The sequence below is a fragment of the Pteronotus mesoamericanus genome, unplaced genomic scaffold (genome assembly GCF_021234165.1).
Source record: "Pteronotus mesoamericanus isolate MK-2021 breed Mesoamerican mustached bat unplaced genomic scaffold, CSHL_Meso_final contig_657, whole genome shotgun sequence".
Taxonomy (NCBI): Eukaryota; Metazoa; Chordata; class Mammalia; order Chiroptera; family Mormoopidae; genus Pteronotus; species Pteronotus mesoamericanus.
The window spans coordinates 597,948-621,767 of NW_026555229.1; the positions used below are offsets into that span (position 1 = coordinate 597,948).

The window sequence follows — 23,820 nt, forward strand, 5'->3', positions numbered from 1 at the left end:
GTCCAAGTTTAAATTTACCCAATGTTTCGTAAGAATCAGGATTCAGGGACTTTTCCCCCCACCCCCATGCACGGCTTCAGCTGCCCTTCCAGTGGCACACTCTCCGGTTTTGTGACAGAAAAGCTCTGAAAAATGGGCAAATAGGTAGAGTAGGAGGAGGGCATAGCAATACAGGGTTGAGGATCCCCACTGCTTGGGATATGAATATATCTCAGAGTATCTCTTGTCAGAGTATTACTCTGTCACAACATATATAATACCCACTAGGTGTGGTTACTCTGTCACAACATATATAATACCCACTGGGACTCATATATAATATTAAACAGATTTTTACTTCGAAGAGAGACTGGATCTAAAGTGTAACCAACAGGAATTGCTCCTGTTTCTCAAAAAAAGGAAAATGTCTCAAGGAAAAACAATAAGACAGAGAGCTTCACAAGAGTCTTCAAATGGGATCAAATAAACTGAGGATATAGCTGAAATACATTTCTAAAAAACCTCTGGAATATGAATTTTTATTTCAAAACATAAAAGCAGGCCATCTGACTCCACATTCAGATGACTGTAATAATTCAAATTTGAAGCATTCAATCTAAGTTTGTTAAACAGCAGAGTTTAGCAAGTTATTTCTCATATCTTTTACAATAATCATCCCTACCCCTAAAGCTCCCTCCCTGCCCTGGGGGGAAAAAAAACAAAACCAAAAACCCCAAACTTCATGCCAAAACATTCTATAATGTAAAGGGCAATTGTATATTTTCAAAAATTATTTTCTAAATCAATCCCAATCAGAGTATCTCTTGTCTGTGACCATATATATTTTGTCTCTTAAAGGAAAAAGAAAAAAAAAAAACAACTTTGGGGAGAGACTTTTAAAAAATTGCTGCTTTAGAATTATTGCGATTAATGTGTTTAATAGTTTTATAGTTTACAAAGCACTTTCACATTTCACTGTCACAATTCACCAGAAACCCAGATGGGAGGTAGAATAGGGAATACTGAGATCATCCAGGTTGTTCAGATGACGAAACAACTCACCAAGTTGAGGGACCCTAGGGATACTTGTGTACTCATGTTCTAAGGCTGACATCATGGAAGGTAGCCATGCTTTTTGACCAACAGTCCTTCACAGGACTGTCTGGTTGGACTTAATGTAACATTTTATTTATAAATTAAGGTCCTTCCTCCCACTTACTCTTCATAGACAAAGCTGCAAATTCAAATGCCAGTCAGGTTAACATGCCTAAATAAAACATGCCCCAAATAAAGAAAGGATAAAATGATAAAAGGCAACTGGCACTAAGCCTCAGTGCTGGAGAAGCTAGAAGAGGACAAAGGATAGAGGACCAGAGTTTTCATAGGAGACAGCCACAAATCACAAGTGACTACTGCCTTGTATGACCGCCATGTACAGATCGTTTTTCTAAATCTTATTTTTCAAGCAATGTAGATTTTATGTGAAATCTCCTGAACTTTAAGTGACAGCAACTTAAAAAAAAAAAAAAAGAACCAAATCAAAACATTTTGGCAAGAGTTTGGCCCACTAGACTGAAATATCTGCTGGACTGATACCACTTCCCTCTACTTCCCCCTAAAATACAAAATGCTCTTTGAAATATTTAGGGTTGATTTCAGATTCTATACTGCCTCCATCTAGCTTACTCATTATTTAGGGTTCTATAGTTCATAACACTTAAGTGTAATTATAATAACATCTCAGTAAATATTTGCTAAATATCTATTTTTAAAACACCCCTGTATGAGAATAACTGCAGAAGTTAGGGTCCTTAAGGGACACCACCACATATTTGCACATGCACATATGTTCTATTCAGCCCAGAGCATTGTTATTTAAGGGAAATATTTCTGGACTTTTTCATTCCTTCTCTGCTATCATTGTCCCTAAATTCCTATACGAGAAGAGCCCTATAAAATGAACATGGGAAATGCAGCAAGAATTTCATTGAAAATGACAATCTGGCTAAATGATTTCCAGCTTGGATACATTTAGTGGTCTGTAATTATTTCAGATTATAAGGTTAGTAGAACTTCTGAGTTCTGTTTCTACTAATGCCATAATGTACCCACATGATCTGTAACATTACTATTTTTGCAGCACTTTCTTCACTTCCACATCTCCCCTTTCCCAAATGTACAGGGCTGTTAGAAGTTTTAAACACAGTGTAAGTTTCTCAAGGATTGAAATGCAAAGCACAGCGCCTGACACACCCACACAAAAGCTAACAAACACCTGTCATATGTTTGAATGAATGAAAGCATCGGTAACACTGCCGGGCTGGCTTTTCACACTAGCAAGTTGCCTAACTTCATCCCCGCCAGAGTTTCTCAGGACAAGTTTCAAACCACAAAACATTTTATCTAACTCAGGGTAGGTCACTGGGAAGAGAAAAATACACAAATGTGAGCAGTTCCGTTTACAAAACGAAGGTGACATGACACGAGTAAGCCGATCTGGCATTCCCTATTTTAAGACTTTGAAAGTATTTAATTGTTTACACGAATAGCAAGCTCCGGAAAAGGGAAGAAAAAAAAAAGCGCTAGCACATTTAGGGCGCTCCTGGGGAGGCCACAGGCACCGCACTCTAAATCAAAAGACCCCTCTCTTCCCGGCAAGTCAGAGACAGCGGGAGACAGGGGGCAGGTCGCGTAGCTGCCCCGAGCGTCGCCACCCGCGCCGCCAGGCCCTCCGCGCCCCGGCCCGCCACGCTCGCGCGCCTGAGGCTACCGACCGCACCTCGACAGCGCGAGCGACCGCTCTCACACAGCGGGCTCAGAAGCATCCTCCCTCGAGAATGCCTGCTCCTCCGTCGCCGCGGACTCGCCACCGGCCGGAGAGCTCACAGCCAGGACTCACCCGTTGAGGATACTACTCTTCACCAGGACGCGAAAGATGCGAAGCTTCCACGACCTAGGCCACACCCCTCTCCGGCCTTCGCCAGAACGGGCTTCCGAACAGTTGTAGCCGCTGGGGCACACACTAAGGTAGCGGGTGAACGACGCCGAGGCTCTCCCACCAGGCGCGTTGCACTGAGACAAGGATGACAGTGACAGACTCTGGCGCTTCGACTCAAGTTACAAATCCAGGTACCGTGTGAACAGACAGAGCGCACAGATTTTCTAAGACCGACGGTCGGAGCCGGGTTGGCTGAGGGTCTACATCGCGCATGCTCCTTGACCGCATTGACGTCAGGCGGAGAGCAGCGAGCGCGAGGCAGGCGGCAGGCGTGGGATGAACAGGTCAGCTGCGGTGCGGGGCGGTTGGTGAATGGTGCGGGCTGCCGCCGCCGTCTTGACAAAGCAAAAGTGCACTGTTCGTCCAGGTGAATGTCGTACTGCCCGTTAAAGCCCACCGCCCCGTCCGAACCCTTCTGTCAGACTCTCCAGTATTTTGTCTGGTTGGAGTTCTGTCCTGTTGGGAAAAAAACAGTGGGGGCCCAGGTAACCAAGGCCAGACCCGCACGGACCTCTGGGACTTGTAGTCTCCAGACTCTGGCCTCTCGATTGCAGGGGTTGATTTGCAACTCCTAGACCACTTAATTTTATTTTAATAATTTTATTTTATTTTTTCTTTATTTTTATTGTTGACACTAATACAGATATCCCCATCCCCCCACCCCCCTTTGCCCACCTGCACACATTCCGCCGTCCCTCTGGCCGTGGCCACACTGTTGTTTTTGTCTATGAGTTATGCGTATGTGTTCTTTGTCTAAACCCTTCACTTTCTCCCATCCATTCCCCTAATCCCCTCTGACAGCTGTCAGTCTCTTCTGTTTCTATTTTGTTCGTAAGTTTATTTTGTTCATTAAATTCCACCTGTAAGTGAGATCATGTCTGAACTATTTTATTTACTGAGTGCCTACTGTGTGTTGAACACCTTGCTAGGATTGGTGAAGGGTAGGTGAGTGCTCACCCCAGCTGCCCTCTTCGCTTTAGGGTAAGCAGAAAGATGGCCTTGCAAGATGAGATGTAATGAACAAAAATTACGAATTCAGAGAGCTGTTAGAGGTCACAGAAGAGCCAAAATCAGGATGGGCCGGGGCGGGACTTCCTGGAAGACGTGAGATTTGAATCAGGTTTGGAAACGCGTAATGCTGTATGTTAGGGGATAGTTGGAAAAAAAAAATCAAAGGATGGAGTTGGCAAAGGTGTGTAAAGGGGAGTTTGACTTGGCTGCAATCGAAGGTTTAGGTTGGAGAGTGATGAATAGGCTTGCTTAGGTAGGGCAGTGGACATGCGGGTCTTTTGGCCTCTCTTTCAGAAAGGGCCTCCATTTGGAGTTTCTCGCCAATGGAGACTAAGCACAGGCCCAGAGATGCACCTTCAGGTTTTAAAAAAAAGACAGCATCACAGGACTTATGTGGGTCCAGTTTCTAGACCTCATGGCTGGTGGTGTTCTATGAATTAATAGTTTTACAAATCCTGTAATGGTGAATTGCAAAATTACATTGCATTGTGTCTATTTGAGGTAAACTTTGAAAAGGTGCTATGGTTTTTGTAACCTGTTTTGGCATTTATTTATTTTTATGTAACAGAAGTCTCAAGGGAAGTGGACCCAAATCTTTCTTGATCTATAGGAGCAAGTTATGACAATTTGGGGGCTTAGTACTGACAACAGTGGATAGTTTAGTTTTAATGCCTTTAGTTTTTCATTTAGTTTAAACTGACATATATAAATTCACACATCAGGAAATCCTTTGTCAGGCCACTTGTTTCTAGTTTTTTATTTTAGAAAATAAGATCACAGTTAATGAAAAGGTATTAATTTTTAAATTTGTCAGGTAATGGAACACCTGGAAGTAATGATGCTTTTTGTAAAACACTGAAATAATGCTGTGTCACATTTAGCTAATTGTAGAATTTTTTTTTGTTAAATTTCATATTTTCCATACCCTAGTACCAGTAAATGGTCTGGTGCCACATATTTAATAAATTTTGATTTTGACAAAGTGCTATTCATTGCCATAATTTTATCATAACTTTGTGTGAGACTTTCATTTTTTGGCATAGCAGCCCAATTCAAATCGAAGAAGTGTGGAAAGAGAATGATTTGAGATTTTCTTACCTTTTAGAAAAAGCGTTAACTGCAAGAATTGTAAATTAGCAATATCCTTGAAAATAAGATTGGGTTTAACTGTTAGAGTGAGTTTTCTAACACAAAGTTGAATTGATGTAAGAAGGTAATAGTGCAAGTCATAATTTTCCTTACTTCCACATGAGATTTTCAATAGAGCAAATGCAATTTTCATCTACATCTTCAGTTTTATCTGATATTTTGTTTATAATCATTTATCTTTCATCATTTATGGGATGATAAATGAACCAGGCTAGAAACATCTCCAGGTATGTAAAAAAAATTTGTTAATAATTTCTTCTACTATAAGGTTTTTATTTGAAAATTTATTATAATTTAACTATTGGATTACCACTGCTAATGTTTTTTGTAGCTTAGCAGATAAAATTTACAAGTGTAGACATCAGTAAGTTTCTTTTAGAAGTTCTTGCAAAATGGAAAGTAAATTCAAAATTCTTTTTTTTCTAGCATCCTATTCCTGTTGTGTCTCATCTTTGTATGTTGGCAGGATAGGAAGAATCTTAAAGTGTTGATTCTTTAAAGAGTCATTAAATCAACCTCTTAAATGCCTTTTTTTTTTTTTTACAGACTAAACAAAAAATTTAGCTACCTTAGACATGGTTCTCTTCTGTTCAGTATTTTTAATCACCTTCTGGATCTCTTACCTGAACATCTCATAAGCATTCATAATGCATCATTGGAAAACTGAACTCATTAATCTTACCCCAACTACCTTAATAGTTATTTAAGCCAAAAACCTCGCCGTCCTTGATTCTTCCCTTAACTTTATTCTACATGCCTAATTGCTCACCAAATCCTGTGCATTCTGCCTCTTTTTATATTTTGTAATTCAAAAAATTACAAAATTAATGTATTAAAAATAGATTAATAGCATTATAAGTGGGTTATAAAATATTGCATGATTATCTGTTTTAAATTTATTTTTAATTTAACTATTGTTGGTATGCAATATTATGTTAGTTATATTAGTGTTAGGTGTACCGTATAGTGATTTGACATTTTTATATCTTACAATGTGATTATCTAATTATAGTAATAAATGAATCTTTCTCTACCGTCGATTTACATTTCCATTTTTTGATTCAGATCTCTAGCATCTCTCATCAGGACTGTTAAAATAGCCATTTAACCAGTCTCCCTGCTCACAGGAATATGTTTTAATTAGATCTTGAGTAGGTTCCTACATATTTTCATTGAAGTTTTTCCTTGGTATTTTTTTCTGTTATAATATAGGCAATATTATAACAGGGAATATATGTCTAATATATATATATTTATTCTAATAGAATAAAGAATATATAGACATATGTTCTTTTATTCTGCCACTTACCAACTTTCTAATTATGTCTAAGCTTTTGTCTTTGAGTGTGTTGGGTTTTCTATGTACAAAAACATGTTTTCTACAGACAAGGACAATTTTGTCTTCTCCTTTCCAATAGTTATGCCTCTTCTTTTACATGTCTTATTGCATTAACCATCTATTAAGTACTAAAGTACTAAAGGTGATCAACTACTATATACTAAAGGTGAGAGCATATTTATTTAATTTTCAATTAAATTAAAAATTTAAATAACATACTTTTATCTCAAATATCATAATAGTTGTTTTCTTTTAGTAATATGCTATATCGTTCTTAAGACTATTTCTTATTTATTTAGAAAGTGGAAATGAAAGAACCATCATGAAAAAGATCTCAAAGAAAAAAGGAGATATTAAAAAAAAAGTAAGATATTAATAGAGCTTATAAGGGTTTTGATTATACTAAATAGCCCAAATGTCAATGTAGCATAATCCTGAAAAGTGTGATGTATTTGGATACAGTTTATATGTTAAAAAATAATAAGAAATATTAGGGATAAATTGTTTGGTCTGTCAATTATGTAATAAGGAGTGTTAGAGGTGAGTTGTTTATGCATTTACTTATTTATTTATTCCCTTCCTTAAATATTAATTTATCTGTTCTCAGCCAGTTAACAATCCATTTCCTGCTTTGGTCAAAATAAAATATTTTTCTTTTTTTAGTGGGTGAAACATATATAGGACTGATGTCTACATGTCTTTTAAAGTAACTCCAATTAAGATTCATATTTTACCCCTGTCTTATAGATAGGGAGAGGGAGTTATATATCCTGGGAAAGCTGGGTGAGATTATTTGAAATTAAAGGGAGACCTCTATCAATCATTTGCCAAGGTATATGTTGCATCATACCTTCAAGTGTTACTGTTTCTTGGTCAAGAGGAGAATTAGGTATTTTAATTGTGTTGAGGAAGATACTGAAAGTTTAATGAGAAAAGAACATCTTAGTTCATGTTGACCTTATACAGTAGTTCTTTAGGATGGTCTAGGAACCACTAGTAGATTTTGAAGTTCTTTCAGAAAGTCTATAGACAAAGCTCTTATTGTGATGATGTCTTTACTAGGATTGTGTCAATACCCTGCTTTGGCTTGTGATGCAAATCCATGCCTTTACTGTGGTAGGAAACCTAGTGTGCGTCTGCCTGTTCTTTCCACTCCAGCTGCATGTTAGTTTGGTTAGCATGTACAGTTGTTTTTTGAGGAGAGTTTTACTATTCTATTTCTTAAACTTAATGTGATAAACAAACTCATCCATATCATTCTAAAAAAAAGTTTAACATTGCTAGTATGGTTTAATTTTAGAATACTGAAGTTTAAAAAACTATAGAATACCATATAGATAATGGTAGGACATTCCATTACAAATACTAGTAGGCAACTAGAAATACGGTATTCAAGAGAGCAGTCAAAGACAGATTAGGAAGCCATGGGAATGCACTCTCTAAAGCTTTGGAATGAACCCACATTTAAGCTGTGTGAAGTGTAACCATTGAAGGATACAGGGAGTAAGTGGCCAGAGACGGGGAAGGGTAGAGGTCAAAGATATAGAAAGTTTACAGAAAATAAAGGTGCCCAACATTATCAGATACTAGAGAGTAATCAGGTAAAAGCTAACACTGATACAGTGTTGAGTTTCAAAGTATTTTCATATGTCTGACCTCATTTGAACCTCCTAAAAGATGTATAAAGTAAGAAATATAATCACTAAGATCTAACCATAGGATTTCATCATTAAAAGGTCCTCTTTGATATTACAGAAAGCAATTTCTTAATTAAAAGTCAACCATATATAAAGAGCTCATATCAACTGATAAAGAGATGAAATTTAAGAAAACAGGCAAAGGCTGTGAATTGACATTTTATTATATTTTTAAAGATTTTATTTATTTTTAGACAGAGGGGAAGGGAGGGAGAAAGAGAAGAGAAACATCAATGAGTGGTTGCCTCTTGCACGCCCCCTACTGGGGACCTGGGCCACCACCCAGGCATGTGCCCTGAGTGGGAATCGAACAAGCGACCCTTTAGTTCGCAGGCTGGCACTCAATTCACTGAGCCACACTAGCCAGGGCTGAGTTGGCATTTTAAAGAAGATGACTTTCAAAGGATTGATGAACAGTTGAAAAGATGTTCAATTCCAAAACAAAAAGATGCAAGATAACCTTCATTCTTTTTTTTGCAGATGCCAGAAGAGACAAATAACATTGCAGTAAAAGAAAATGTAGACAAGCATCTCCAGAAAGGTCCTCAATAAGTATACCACAACTCTGATGCCGTTGGTCTTTATTTTTAAAAGATATAAATGACTGATCCTATCCTTGGTGTTTCAACTGGGAACACAAGTTTATTAAGAGAAGAGTTCAAACAGAAACTGAACTTCCTAGATAATACAAGATGAGCATATGAAATAATTAGTAAAGTCTATATATGTAATAAAATTTTGTTAAGATTTTGTTTTCTCTCTCTCTGCAAACATGAAGAATCCACTAGTATTTGAGACTGTGTTAGTCCATAAAGATACATAGATACAGAATCTGCTTTAGAAAGCTCTAGATTTCAAGAAAAATACATAAATAATGGTTGAACCCTGGTTCATTCATCATTATTAAGCACATACTATATGCCACCTGCTATTCTAAGTTCTGGGAATAGAGTATAAACAAACCAAATAATAATTTTTAAATTATTACAAGAAATACTGCAGTTAAGAATGAAGATTCTCATGACCTATAGTGATTTAGCTTTTACTTACCCTTTATTTCCACCATCTTCTACACAACCTTTAAGTGCTCAGAAGCAGGGAGAAGAAAGAAAAATTGAAGGCAGAATGACCAAAAAGTCCTCTACTTTCTACTGTACTGAGGACTGCCCAACCCCTGTCTTTCTCAGTCCATCTGGTGGATCATCTGGCAGATGAGCAGAAAATAGCACATGGTTTGGAGTGCACACAACAACTGGAGTCTTCTTTATTCCTTATAAGACTGTTTCATTCTAAGATCTGGCAGAAGTAGGGCTGAGAAAGTTTTACAAAACTGATCCAAGTAGTTAAAATGAGTACCTGGAGACTTATCTCTTCCTTTTGAATTCCTTTCCAGTTTTGTCAAGTTGAGGTAACCTGACTTTGATATTTGCATATTCTATAGAACAGTGAGTACAGGGAGTAAGTGGCCAGAGAGGGGGAAGGGTAGAGGTCAAGGATATAGAAAGTTTACAGAAAATAAAGGTGGCCAACATTACCAGATACTGCGAGTAATCAGGTAAAAGCTAACACTGATACAGTGTTGAGTTTTAAAGTATTTTCATGTCTGACCTCATATTTATATAGAATATGACTGTTCTAATGGATTTTTTTTTTCCCAAAAGGAAAAAGGTAAAGATTTGCTTTTCTGAGGATTTTTTGAGGTTTTTTTGTTTTTGTTTGTTTGTTTGTTTTCCCTGACTACAAAGAAGGATTATAGCCAATAGCTGAGGATACACAGGGGAGGGGAACCAAAGTTCAGCCTGACCATGCATGAAGGTATTTATTCCACGTAGAAGAGGAGGAAGGGACATCTGTTTGTCTGAGGTTCTAAACTCTCGTGAGGCAATGACCCAGTCTTCATAATTGCCATGATCTTTAAAAATACATGCAGTCTAGGTATTTAATAAGTACTTTTGCTGCGATTGCTGTTTAATTATTTTAAACTGTGTCATGAACTCTATTATGTTGGCTTCTTGATAGGTTTAGACACAGAAGAAAATCAAAACATAACAGAAACATTGAGAAGCAAAGTAAGAGAGAAGCTAAAAAATGCTAAGGTAATGCTTATTTTTTTTCTTCCCTGTTTTTAAATTTATTATTTAGGTACAATAAGTGTCCAATGAACTTTTCTTTGTTAAAAGGAGCCAAAATTCAGTTTTAATATAGCTCCTGAAATCCAAAAACTTTGAGTTCCTTTCCATGCTTTTTTTACCAAACCCAAATCCAGGAAAAGTTAAGTGGTTTGGTCATGGTAACTATATATGATACCTCAGGAGGAAAACATGTATACTTTTAAAAGAAAAACATTGAGGAATCTTGGTTTTAATCCATTTGGAAAAAAGTCTTCGGAGTACAATTTTGTTTATATCTGTGAAGATTAAAGTTTTCTATACCATTTATGTTGTTTCAGATTAATCAAAGTGAAAAATCTTCAACTCATCTGTTCCTTGATAATAAGATAAATCAGTGGTCTAAGGTGAATAACATTTCTTAACCTTTAAAAACAGCTTTATTGGGGTATACTTTTATAACAAAAATTTACCCATTTTAAGTGTATGATTGAGTGATTTTCAGTAAATTTATAGAATTATATGGTCAACACTATAATCCAATTTTAGACATCTGGATACAAGTAGGGTATAAAATAAGCTTTTGTATTTTATGTACTTTTAAATTTTTTGACTCCTAATGACTGAGTTTTTTTTTGTTTTTTCTTATAGAATTAACTTCTCTCTCAAACCTTCCTAAAAACAGTTTGTTTTAATATGTATGTGAGAAAGAAATGATAAGCTTTACATTTAAAAGATTCAGACTTTACAGCATTGAAAAAGGCGAGCTTCTTTATCAGCATGTTTATAACTGTGAACATGTCACCTTTAATACTTTTAACCACCTCTCCACAAAAGATTGTAAAAGTGTGGACTGGTGCTGTGTGTGAGCACAGACATACATGAGAGCCCCTGAAATCAGGGAGAGGAAAGAAAAAAAAAGTATTTGCCCTGAGTCCACATTTTGATCAAACTGTAAGGCAATGCTCCTCATGCTCTGACTGGAGTGAGGAGGTAATTTGAGAAGACAGAAGATTTGGACTTGATTCTGTTTTTTATTGCATTTATCAGAACCTTCAAAACAAAAACTCATAAACCAGTCTCAAAGTTAAATATAACTTGATTTTCTCTCTCCTGCTGCTCCTTGCTCATGAATTAATAGTTACTATTTACCTCATTGCAGAAAAGTACTTCTTTCATTTATAAGCAGAAACAGTATTCATTTCAGCACTGAGCACTGGTTTATCATTGTTTAACCCACAGACGGAAGTCACATTGGATACAGGCCTTTCATTTTTCACTCTGAGTAGTGAAGAAGGTTCAGCTTTGGGCCACTCTTCAGAACAGGTTGGATTTGTTCCCCTTCCTCTCATACCCTCATTCTCAGGAAGAATAACTCTTATTAAAAGCAAAGAATGAAATACTTGGATGGGAGATGAAATTTTTAGTATTGAGCACCCTTCTTCTCTTTGAATTGAGTTGTTCATAATAATTCCTAAAATTTATTGAGTGCTTACTGGATGCCCAGTGATATACTGAACTTTTAATGTGGATTGTATCATTCAATCCTTGTGGAAACCCTGTGAGGCAGGCATTTTCATCTCTGTTATTTAAGTGAGGAAACTAAGGTGTGAGGGTTAAGCGTTGATAGAGCTGGGATGTGTAGGCTGTCAGCCCCAAAGCCTGTGTTTTTCTTTGGTTGTTCCTGTCCTCTCCAAGTGCCCTGCATTATTCTTACTAATCTCTAGTACTCTCTGTAGAGTCCCCATCTCCATCCCTCCTAATCCAACCGCAGAACCTTCCAATTTCTGTCACTTCTTCCCAGTTCCTCTCCAACTCCTTAGCCCTTTCTGTTAATCCCTGGTTGTCCTTTCTTCAAGTCTCACTGTTCTTTCCCCATCAGCTTCTGATTTGTCAGTCTCTTTCCTTGGTTGCCACATTTGCTCATCCTCCTCTGTATTTTTCCCTAATTTCTCTCTACCTTCAACACTCTCCACAGTTTCCTTGAGCCCCCTCCCCCATAACTCCTATTCCCCAGAATTCCTTCTATCTACTAACACCTCTTAGTCATTTCCAAACCCCTCAGGTCCTCTTTTGGAGTCCCTCTTGGACCCCTTTTTACCTTTATACCTCTTCCCAGTGCCTTCCATTCTCCATTCTTTGTATTGTGCCCAGTCCTTCCATTCTTCCTACGTTATTATTGTTTTATCCACAAAACATCTTTATCTTTTAAAGATTTAACCAAAATGTATACATTATAAAAACTTAGTGAAGAAAACCATCAGAAAGAAAATAAAAATCACATGAAATCCCCCTACCCTTAGATAAACCACTATTTCATTTGTAATACTTTTCTCTGTACTGATGCCAGTACCTGCACACACACAGACTTTTATATAAATAGAATCATAGTAGTAAATGGTAATTACACTTTTCCAGTTGCTCAGCCAAACCTTGTGTTATCCTTGGATCCTCTTACTCACATATCTCGTATCCAATTCATCACAAATCCTGTTGGTTCTACCTCAAGTATTCCAGAATCTGATCTACTTTTTACCACCTCCACTGGTACAACCCTAGTCTAACCACCAGAACCTCTCATCTGGGTCATTGCCATAGTCTCCCTCTGTTTTCACTATTGCTTGAACTGTTTTCTGTACCACACAGTAGTCAAAGTGATCCTGTTAAAATCTAAGACAGGCCATTGTTTTGCCTCTACCTTCTAATGGTTTTCTATATCATTCAAAACAAAAGCCGAAGTCCTTACAGGGCCCTCCAAGGCCCACATAATCTGGCCCATTTGGTACCTTTCTGACTTAATTTCTTACTGCTTGCCCCTTCTCCCACCCAACTTCAGCCATGTTTGCCTTTTACCTGTTTTTCACAGCATGCTCTTGCATCAGAGAGTTGTAACTTTTATCTCTCTAGAAAATTGCCCCTTATCCTCATGCTCTCTCCCTCACTGCCTTGGGTCTGTGTTGAAATCACACATAATTAAAGGTACTGTTCCTGACAATCCTATTAAAAATAGTACCCCCAGACCACCAATACAAGCATTTTGTATTCCCTTACTTACTTTTTTTTCATAACTTACCACCAGCTAGCTGATATATCTATGTCTATTTGTTTATTTTCATCTTAGAACATATAAGACACTCTGAATATTTGAATGAATATTGAATAAACAAGTATCAATCATATACATGTTCTTCCAGGTCATCCAGTCTCTTATACTTCCATAGTAAGGGTTAAGGAATGAACTTTTCTGGGGAAAAAAGAGAAGGTCCACCCAGCAGAGTACACCAGGGCCAGGCACTGTGGTTATGGCTAATTTACCTTCTCATAGGGCAGGCATCAGAAAAATTGGTCAGTGAGAGAAATAGGCTACTTGGGCATGAGAAAGTTCCAGTTTAGATGGAGGGTTTTAGAGTTGTCTGGAAAAGTCATCTGCCCAGCACCTGGTATCTTTGGGGCCCTGCTGTCCTCATCACAGGAAGGAGAAAGCTACTTTTTTGGTGGGAGGCGGAGTTTGACTTTGATCCCTTCCTACTGGGAGAACGGGGAGTGCTTGTCCCAAATGTATTGTCTGGGCAGCGCAGAGTAAGGTCTTGGGTTACTTTCAGATGGTTCTACTTATCATACCACATTTAACAAGGCATTTTTCTGTGAGATGGGGGGTGATTACCTCCTATTGCCCACACCATATTCAGGTGTATCCATCTAGACGTGCATACAGGGTTAGGTGGATGTCTTCTGATCTCATTCTCCCTGTTACAGAACAAGCTAAGGGCATAGGCACTGCTCTGCTGTTAGCTGCACAGTAAAGACCAAGAAGGTGATCTGGGATGGCAGCAGGCTATAGATTAATGGAGGAATAGTTGATCAAATGGGGCTTGTATTGGCAAAATGAGTAGGGTGGGGTTCATAAAAGAGATCTATATGGTCACTTTAAAAAAACGACTGGGATCTAAGATAAGAGCATGACATACTTAGCCATCAGGGCAGACCTTAGCTCTGAAGGCAAGTTGAAAGCCCAAGGGTGCTGTATGGGAAGCTTAATAATGGGAGCTCCAGGTGGAACAAAGAGAGCGCCTTCCACCTGTGATTGGAATCTTCAAAGAGACCGCCTATGTTGGGATTCCCGAAATTTTGCTTCTGGATTTCAGTGCCATACCTTGTTTGAATTCTGAAAAGGATACCGTAAAGATTTCTGGATATAAAATATTTTCTTGATTTCATGACAGGGTAAGAGACAGGGTATGTGATGTGATGACTTGATAGGAACTTAGGTGATACTGATCAGCTGATCAAGGCTATGTAAGGTCCTCTCTTCAGAGACATTGTGTGATTGATTTGTTTTATTTAATTATCTACCCCTACATACATGGTTTTAAAATTGAGAGGTTTTTACTTGCATGACTCACACACCCTATCTCCTCTTTTTCAATTTGTGTGGATTTCAAATTAGAAAATAAAGTCATTCAAAATGAATTGTTGGTTTTTGGTGTGAAGAAACTCAAAATTTCTGATCATGTAAAATACGCATTTTTATATTTAGTGATATATCTTTCAATACCTATATTCAGATTGTAATTTATATATATAGCATGTTTTAAAATTTCACTATAATTACTTGCCATTGACTTCTATGTTGAATCTTTACTTTTCTTTCTTTTTTTCTTAAATACGATCCAGAGAACATCAGGGATACTCCACAATCACTTTAGGTACTACTGCTTTCTGAATAGTGAAAAAAAATGGGGTTTGAGGCCAACTGGCCTAATGTCTCTGGCCTTTGCCCTACACTGTGAATTCTCAGTGATTGATATATCATAGTCCAATATTTCAGAATATTTTCCGTAGGAGAAGAGGGGCTTGAATTATAATCCTAATTGCAAGGAAGTGCTAGAGAAAAATCATACTGTAGCCCTGGCTGGTGCTGCTCAGTGGATTGAGTGCCGGCCTGTGAACCAGAGGGTTGCCGGTTTCATTCCCGGCCAGGGCACATGCCTGGGTTGCGAGCGAGGTCCCCAGTAGGGGGCATGTGAGCGGCAACCACAAATTGATGTCTTTCTCCCTCTCTTTTTCCTTCCCTTCCCCTCTGTCTAAAAATAAATACAATCTAAAAAAAAAAGATAAAAAAGGGAAAGTCATGCTGTAAAATATTAAGCCTTAAATGACTTCTTCTATGTGTAGTGAAATTTCATTTTAACAGTTTCGGCTTGACCTTGAACTGGGAGGCATGGATGAGAAAGACAACCGTACATACATTTTTTTTTTTTTTTTTGGTATTTAACAGAGATCTGTAACTGATAGTTATTCCAAACATTTTTCACTTGGTGACAATTTACAAGGTTTTGCTGAAAGCCAAGATGAAGATTGTATGGAAGAAGTAGCTCTTCCAGATTTACTTGAAGTAAAAGCTGCTGAATATGAGGATGATCAAGAACAAATAAAAAAACAGCAAGCAAATATTTTTGTGCCAAGTAGTTCTCCAGGTAAAGTTCTTTTACAATAAAATATTTAAGTCATTAATGAATCATTTTAAAGGATAATAGCTTCTTTATATACTGGATAGATAAAAAGTACTGATCTAAAATTATAGAATATTTTTTATATTTGTTTTTCATGGGAATTGGTTAAAAGAACTCATATATTGTGTATGTGTATTTAGACTCACTGCTAGACTTTAGTAGTAGGTACATGAGAGTTCCCTTTTGCTTCTTGTTTGGTCAATACCAGTTTAATATTTTGGACATTAAAGTAATATATAGGTTTTGATATTAAGTGGTCAACCAGCGTAAACTGCCAAAAGATATGAAGCCACGCATTTTAGAAGATGAAGGATTCTATATGCAGAGAAGGCCAGAAGTATATAAAAAAACCTGCAACAAAATGGAAAATCGCCTGCTTAAACTAGAAGAGGTAAGTGCACCTGTTCACAAGTTAAACCACTCACAGATAGTATGTGGTATTTGTTTTTGATGAAATGTTTAATTACTATGTTTCTTAAATATTTTTGATAGGGAATGTGTTGGTTTGAAGAAAGTGCTGAAATAATGTCATTACCTTCACCTATTAGACATTCTTGGAAATTCAGACTAAGCATAAGCAAGGAGCCTTTAAATCCAGCACTAAAGACCATATACAGGAAGGTAACCAACAGCTTATTTATAATTATGTTTAGAATTCTTGTAATATCAATTATGACTTATGTTTTATGGTATTAATTTACCCTTTATGGATATTAATAAACCTAGTAATATAATGGCAAAACTATGATGAAATGTTTAATATCCATTAAAATTATGTTTTTGAGAAATATTTACTGATAGGATAAAATGTGAAATGAAAAAAGAGCCAAAGGAAAAATTGTATATGATCCTCATTTTATAAAAATAGATAATGAATTTATCAATGAATGGACAAGTATATCCACACACGTATATTAGATTAAAAAACTAGAAAATATATCAAAGTTAATAATTACCTCTAGATAGCAGAACATAGAATTATTTTTATTTTGCTCAAGATATAGCACAGATATTCTAATATGATTATCAGAGACCATTGCTGTTAGGGAGCAAGGTCTCTGAAACAGTGGAAACTTGTTGAATGAGAGAGTGTACATGAATGAACAAAAGGATGGTAAGTAAATGCAAAACACAATTTTTGGAGAAAGATTAACCACCATCCATATTAACCTTTGTAAACCTCCAGATTCTTTTAAGATTTTATTGATTTATTTTTAGAGAGATGGGAAGGGAGGGAGAAACAAAGGGAGAGAAACATTGATGTGTGAAAGATACATCAATTGGTTGCCTCTTGCACACCTCCAACTGGGGACCTGGCTGACAGCCCAGGCATGTGCCCTGAGTGGGAATCAAACTGATGACCTTTCAGTTCACAGGCCAGCGCTCAGTCCACTGAACCACACCAGCCAGGGCTGGATTCTGAAGTTGGAATCTACTGGGCTGAACAAGTAACTTTCCTCCAGTGCATAATCCAAGCACAATTTCAGTATTCAGTGGACTTTCAGAGCTGAGAGTAAATGTATATGTCACTTTACCAAGCATCTAAACTGAGTATTAAAATTCATTCTGTAGCATCCTTAACAGATGATGTGCTGGCAGTTGTATCAGACAAATGTTTTGGTCTGCTTTTCTCCCTTCTATATTCTCTACATTTTTTACTATGTCCAGCCAGCCTTGGAAGCAATGCTCATTTGGGGTTTCTCACCATAATAAATAAATATAAGGGCAACTGAAGGAGAGATTATAGCTGCCTGAATATCAAAGTCTTCTCTTTGCTGTTTCCTCTGCCACATACTTTAATGCCCTGTTGTACCTCTCCTCCTCCCACATCTTATTTGCTTGTTCTTTGCTGACTAGTTCTGCCTACTTGACTATGCCCTTTACTCCTTGTTCTGGCACTCCTCTTATATGTTTACCAAGATTTTACACATATCATCAGCTTGGATGTGTTTGTGCTTGTATGTGACCTTTGAATCATTGTTGCCTAGATATTTGTGCTTTTGTTCGAACACATTTACCTAGTTCTAGAAGTTCGCTTCTAGAGCTTCTAGAGCTCCTGTCAGGGAGCTTACCACCTCTCAAGAGAATTCATTCAGTATTAGCCAGTTCTAATTGTTTATTGTTTTCTGTGTTGAATTAAAATCTGCCTCCTGGATCACTACTACTCATTTGACCTTGTTTGTTTGGTCATAAGGAACTTATAAAGTGCTTCACTTATACAACAGCACTTCAGATATTTGAGGCCTATGGTCACTTCCAAACTTTAGCTTTTGTTCTCCAGTCTAAACTCACTTCCTTTGACTGTTGCTAGGTATCCACCATCTATCTCAATTACTTTTCTCTACTTTCTGAACACCACAATCAGTAGGTACCAAGAGGAAAGGACCAGGGCTAGGGGCGTGTGTCACTCCAGTAGAACCCAAAGAAAGTAAGCAACACAGTTATTCAACTAATGCTAAATCTGCTTTATAAGACTGGCATCTCTAGCTTACCAACTTTAATTTCCATAAGTTAATTTATAATCTGGTTATCTAAAATGGAAACTTTATTTTCCTGGTGGTTTTGCCTGGTGAATGACCAATTTACTACCAATTAACTAAATCTTATAGATAGAATTTAGAGCAGGTTTTCCCCTCTAAGTTGGCCCTTACCTAGAGAATAGAGACAAGACAAGGATAAAACAAAACAAAGCAATCCTTATGGCCATTCTCTTACCCACCTTCAACCCAGTGAGATTTAAAGGGGAGTATATTCCTAGTTCAGGAGAGAGTAGGGAAGAGAGATGTAGACATCATACCAGCAACTGCAGACCTTGAGAAGTACTGGATCTGCCACACCAGGTCAGAGGTGGGACAGTAATTGTTTCATTGTAGCAGAAAGTATAATAGCAATGGCACAGACTGGAAAGCTTGTCCTATTAACCAGAATGATCCAGAGTGAGGGCTCATACTTGTCTTCTTAGGTGGATGCGGCCTTGACTCCTATTGGGAATGGCTGGACATTCCTGAATTAGGCTATACATGCCAAGTAACGTACTAGCCTCCTCAAACTACATCACTAAAAACCAATCACATGCATATTCAAACTTATGTGCTTAAAGTCAAAGTAGAGTACTAAAACATAGTTGAATCATTTTGCATATAATCTAAGGCTTACAGACTTCAGCTGATTTAGAGATGATCTGATGTACAAGTGAAGATAGCCTCATGTGTAAAAACAGTCTCCTTATACAGTAGCATTTGCTTTGAAGGTCCAGGCCCCTCCAGGGAATTTTCCAGGAGATTACCAACATATTCACTTCAGAACAATGTTTTAATAAGAGTTTACCATTTAGCTGTGGCCCACAGATGATATTTTATTGTCATATGGTTGAACTATTGACTCAGCAGTTCAGAACACCATTTGTCACAGTGTTCCTACAGGAAATTATTTGGGAGCTTACAACTTGAAAGTCCAACCTCTACCAGCATACTAGAATAAACAATAATTTATAGCAATATTATTAAAATTCTGTATAAACATATGAAATTAAGGATCCTTCAAGGAAGAAGGATCAAATTATTGGTTTTTGCTTTTCTATGTCTCTTAATCTTCTTACAATTAACACGTTACTTTTATAAGGAGAAGTTAATTGTAATTTTAAAAGAGACAGAATGAAATTAACTTTGTATGCATATTTTTCTTTTAAAGGCAGTGAAATCTGATCTAGAAAGCTCCATTAGAACCAAAATGGAAGGTCAAAAGAAAATGTACCAATTAGATCTCAATATTGTGGGTTTGCAATTTAGCCATCATCCTCTCTTCAATCAAGAACAAGTATTATGTGCTAGGCTGCTCCAACTTTATGAGTGTTTTCAGGACAGGCAGCAACAGAATTTATCTCAGCTGCTTTTGGAGAAGGTAAGAATGCTTTTTATTATATAATTGGGCTGAACATTTAATATTGAAAGAATAAACAAACCTCTTAGTACAGAACATTTTCCCCTAACAACTTTGATTATTTAACCAATTAAAGCAATGATTGATATCTGTTTTTCTGAAAAGAATCTGTAGGAATTGACTGGCCAGGAGAGCAGCCTCAAAGATATCATGCAGGATATGTAGCATTTACAAATGGTTTACTAACCAGTGGTGTTCTTGGTCCTATGACTCAAGGAAAGTATTTGAAATGATTACTATTTAAGAGAGTCATAGGTGCATCAACAATGAAATATCAGAATCAGAAATCAGGGGGAAAAAATGCCCATTTGCTATAGCAATAAGAAAAATAAAATACCTAGGAATAAACTTAACCAAGCAGGAGAAAACTTTACGCAGAAAACTATACAACACTGAAGAAAGAAATTAAGGGAGACACAAATAAATGGAAGCATATACTGTGTTCATGAATTGGGAGAATTAACATCATCAAAATGTCCATACTACCCAAAGCAATTTATAAATTCAGTGCAATCCCTATTAAAATACCAATGACGTATTTCACAGACATAGAACAAATATTCAAAAAATTTATTTTTTTTTTGATGTTTTGAATAGATTTTTGAGTTTTATTGAAATCTTACATGAACAAGAAATTGGAAATACAATCACATCAAAGAACAAATTGTCACGGCTTTGACGTTTAAGCCAAACAAATTTTGTAGGGCAGATTTCAAAAAGGTGTGAAGTTATAACAATTTAAAAACACAGTTGACCTACTTCTAAGAATGCAAAACATACAATCATAGGTTATTTTCAGTACAAGAAAACTTAAATTTGCTTTAATTTCTTAAAACTACTAAGACAAAGCACTAGCTCGTATTTTTATTTACAGCATACTCCATACTCCTATGTAATCTATCTCAAATCCAAAAATGAAACTCCAAAACCAAAGGTTCTGCAAAATCATGATTTAACAGTGTGCTCAGCTTGTTTTGAAGCTAAAATGAAGCCTGAAACGATAAAAGCATTGTAATCCCCAGAATAAGGGAACTCTGCAAGCCCAATAATGTCCAAGAGCATTTATGAAAAGAGGAAAAAATAAAAAGACTTGAGTATATATACACAATAGTGATTTCTTCAGCCCAATACAAATGGCAGCAAACTGCTACTGAAAGATGAAACAGTTAAGCCAATTTTTTTTTGAAGAATGTAGTAGATCTAGAGCCAATCGTGTCTTGCCAATATCATTTTCAAGCCCTCACTTGTCTATTTCCACTGTTGCCCATAAGTATCCTGATAAAACTCCTGGTTGTCATTATTGTAACCATACTTACCGGAATAGTCACCACCTTGCTGAAGCGGCTGCTGAGCGATGGGTTGGGAACCCCAGTTCTGTTGGTTGTTGGTCTGACGGCGCTTGGAATCAGGTTGGTTGTACCCATCTGCCTTTCTCTTGCCTCCTACATTGCCCCCACGATTGCCCCGAGCTCCACGGGAACCACGGCCTCTCTGCTGTTGAGCAGGACCCCCTCTGCCACCCCTAGAGCCTCTTGGTGGTCCCAAAGGTGCCCCCCTCTGTGAATAGCCAGCTCTACCTCTTGGAGGTGGTGCTCCCCACCCCCTTGGTGGTGGTGGAGCACCTCGCTCTCCCCTTCCTCCTCCTCTTCCTCTTACTGCATAGCCATCATCATAGCCGTAGTAGGGATCTTCATAGCCTCCACGATAGTCGTGACAATCATAACCATAGTAATCATCATAATAATCTTCATAGCCATAGTAATCTGGAGGTTAGCCATATCCACCTCTCCCCCCACCATGACCTCGACCTCTAATTGGAGGTGGCATGCGAGGAGGAGGGTGGTAGTAATAATCTTCATACGCAGTGCTTCTGGAAGCCTGTCTAGCAGCTTGGCGTTCTTTCCTTTTCTTGTCTGGTGGCTTGGCTAAGACTATTTCAATTTCTTCCCCTTCTATTTCTTTGCCATTCATTTCATCCATGGTCTTAACAGCTGCTCCTCTGTCTTCAAAATGAACAAATGCATAATCTTTCAACTTCTTCACCCTTTCAAGCTTTCCAAATTCAGAAAATGACTTTTCCAGTATTTCTTCTGTCACTGTAGTAGCCAAGTTTCTTACAAATAAAACTTTCACCTTAGCCATGACTTCTGGATCTGGTTCTTCCACAGGGTCAGCCCATTCAACTGTAACTACATTTCCCCATACTTTTACTTTTCCACTCATCAACCGGCGTCTGGCTTGTGCTGCTGACTTGTGATCCTCGTATTCAAGGAAGCAGAACCTCTTTTTGTCATTGGGTTGATGATAGAGAATAACATCCACCAAACCCTCTGTGACTTTACTGAATTCTTCCAGAATGTTTTCTTTAGTCTTATTCTTTGGAATTGATCCAACAAAAAGCCTGTTGTTTGCCACAGAAATGCACACTCCGAGGTGTTTACCAGGACGAATTTCATAGCTGTCACACAGTTTAACAGCCTCCTGTGCAGCTTCCTTTCCACAGAAGGTGATAAATGCATACCCTCTGTTCTGACCAGACAGTGGATCCATCATAAGACGCAGATCCCAAATGGGACCCGCCTTTTCAAAAAGGGGCACCAACTCATCCTCATATAAATCTCTTGGTATTTTACCCACGAAGACTTCTGTTCCAATTCCAGGCTGTGTGCCGGAGTACACACTGTCTGGTGGAGGACCACCATACTTCCTCTGTCCTGTAGTTACATCCAGAGTATAACCAGTCCTCTCAAGCAATGCCTTGATCTTTGCTTCATCAGGTCCCTTTGTAGACTCTTGCACCTTGCTCCCCTGCTTCTCCCTTTGCCTGTAGGTCTTCATAACTCCACATAAAAATGCACTTTTGTTCTGAACATGTGATAAGTCACTTTCCTTGAACTGTTGTAGTACAGACAGAGCTCCTTCTTCATTAAATTCCCTGAGAGCATCAATTGCTCTTTCATCAAGATCGACATAAGCTACCAATCCTGTCTGAAATATTTCATCAAGTCTTTCTGCCACCTTCTGTGGGAGGCCTGCCTCTATCAGTGTCTTGTAGTGTTCTGTGTGAGTTACACTGGAAGTATCCATTGGTTCTTCCTCTTCTTTTAACTGTACCGCATTACCATTCACCTCATTAGCCATTTTATTATGCAGGGAAGAGCAGGGGCCGGCGACCAGCCAAATATTCAAAAAATTTATATGGAAATATAAACAACCCCAAATAGCCGCAGCAATTTTGAGAAAGAACAAAGTAGGAGGGATCACAATACCTGACATCAAACTATATTACAAGGCCACTGTGATCAAAAGAGTCTAGTACTGGCATAAGAACAGACCCATAGATCAATGGAACAGAATAGAGAGCCCAGAAATAAACCCATGTCTCTATGGTCAATTAATATTTGACAAAGGGGAAAGAAGCATAAAATGGAGTGAAAACAACCTCTTCAACAAATGGTGTTAGGAGAGCTGGATAGCTACATGCAAAATTTGAAATTCAACCACCAACTTACACCATACACAAAAATAAACTCAAGATGGATAAAAGACTTAAATATAAGTCACTATACCATAAAGGTTCTAGAGGAGAACATGGGCAGAAAACTCTCAGATATCCCACATAGTAATATTTTCACAGATATGTCCCCTAAAACAAGGGACATAAAGGAAAGAATAAACAAATGGGACTTAATCAAAATAAAAAGCCTCTGTATGGCTAAAGAAAACATCAGCAAAATGAAAAGGGAACCAACCATATGGGAAAATATATTTGCCAATGATATCCCTCAGCCAAGGGTTTGATCTCCAAAATATGTAAAGAACTCACACGACTCCACTCCAGGAAGACAAACAATCCAGTTAAAAAATGGGCAAAGGACCTGAACAGACACTTCTCCAAGGAGGACATACATAGGACCCAGAGGCATATGAAAGGATGCTCCTCATCACCAGCCATCAGAGAAATACAAGTTAAAACCACAATGAGACACCACTTCACACTGGTCAGAATGACCATCATAACCAAATCAACAAACAAGTGCTGGCAAGGTTGTGGAGAAAAGAGAACCCTACTACACTGTTGGTGGGA

The 23,820-nt window shown here is 37.7% G+C and overlaps 2 protein-coding genes across 2 annotated transcripts in view; one reads left to right on the forward strand and one right to left on the reverse strand.

Moving 5' to 3' along the window:
- The first annotated feature begins 6,798 nt into the window (after positions 1–6,798).
- The window catches only part of CC2D2B (coiled-coil and C2 domain containing 2B), an 88,640-nt gene continuing 71,618 nt past the window's right edge, over positions 6,799–23,820 (forward strand). The window contains exons 1-9 of the mRNA XM_054581283.1: positions 6,799–6,840; positions 8,654–8,714; positions 10,193–10,269; positions 10,623–10,681; positions 11,496–11,607; positions 15,560–15,758; positions 16,049–16,185; positions 16,287–16,415; positions 19,485–19,694. Coding sequence (XP_054437258.1) covers positions 6,799–6,840; positions 8,654–8,714; positions 10,193–10,269; positions 10,623–10,681; positions 11,496–11,607; positions 15,560–15,758; positions 16,049–16,185; positions 16,287–16,415; positions 19,485–19,694 — 1,026 coding nt within the window. The remainder of the gene's footprint in view (positions 6,841–8,653; positions 8,715–10,192; positions 10,270–10,622; positions 10,682–11,495; positions 11,608–15,559; positions 15,759–16,048; positions 16,186–16,286; positions 16,416–19,484; positions 19,695–23,820) is intronic.
- Positions 20,661–22,904, reverse strand: LOC129077069 (heterogeneous nuclear ribonucleoprotein R-like). Its single transcript, XM_054581287.1, is given in 1 exon segment — positions 20,661–22,904. A coding segment is annotated over 1 exon segment (1,893 nt). The 5' UTR covers positions 22,875–22,904; the 3' UTR covers positions 20,661–20,981.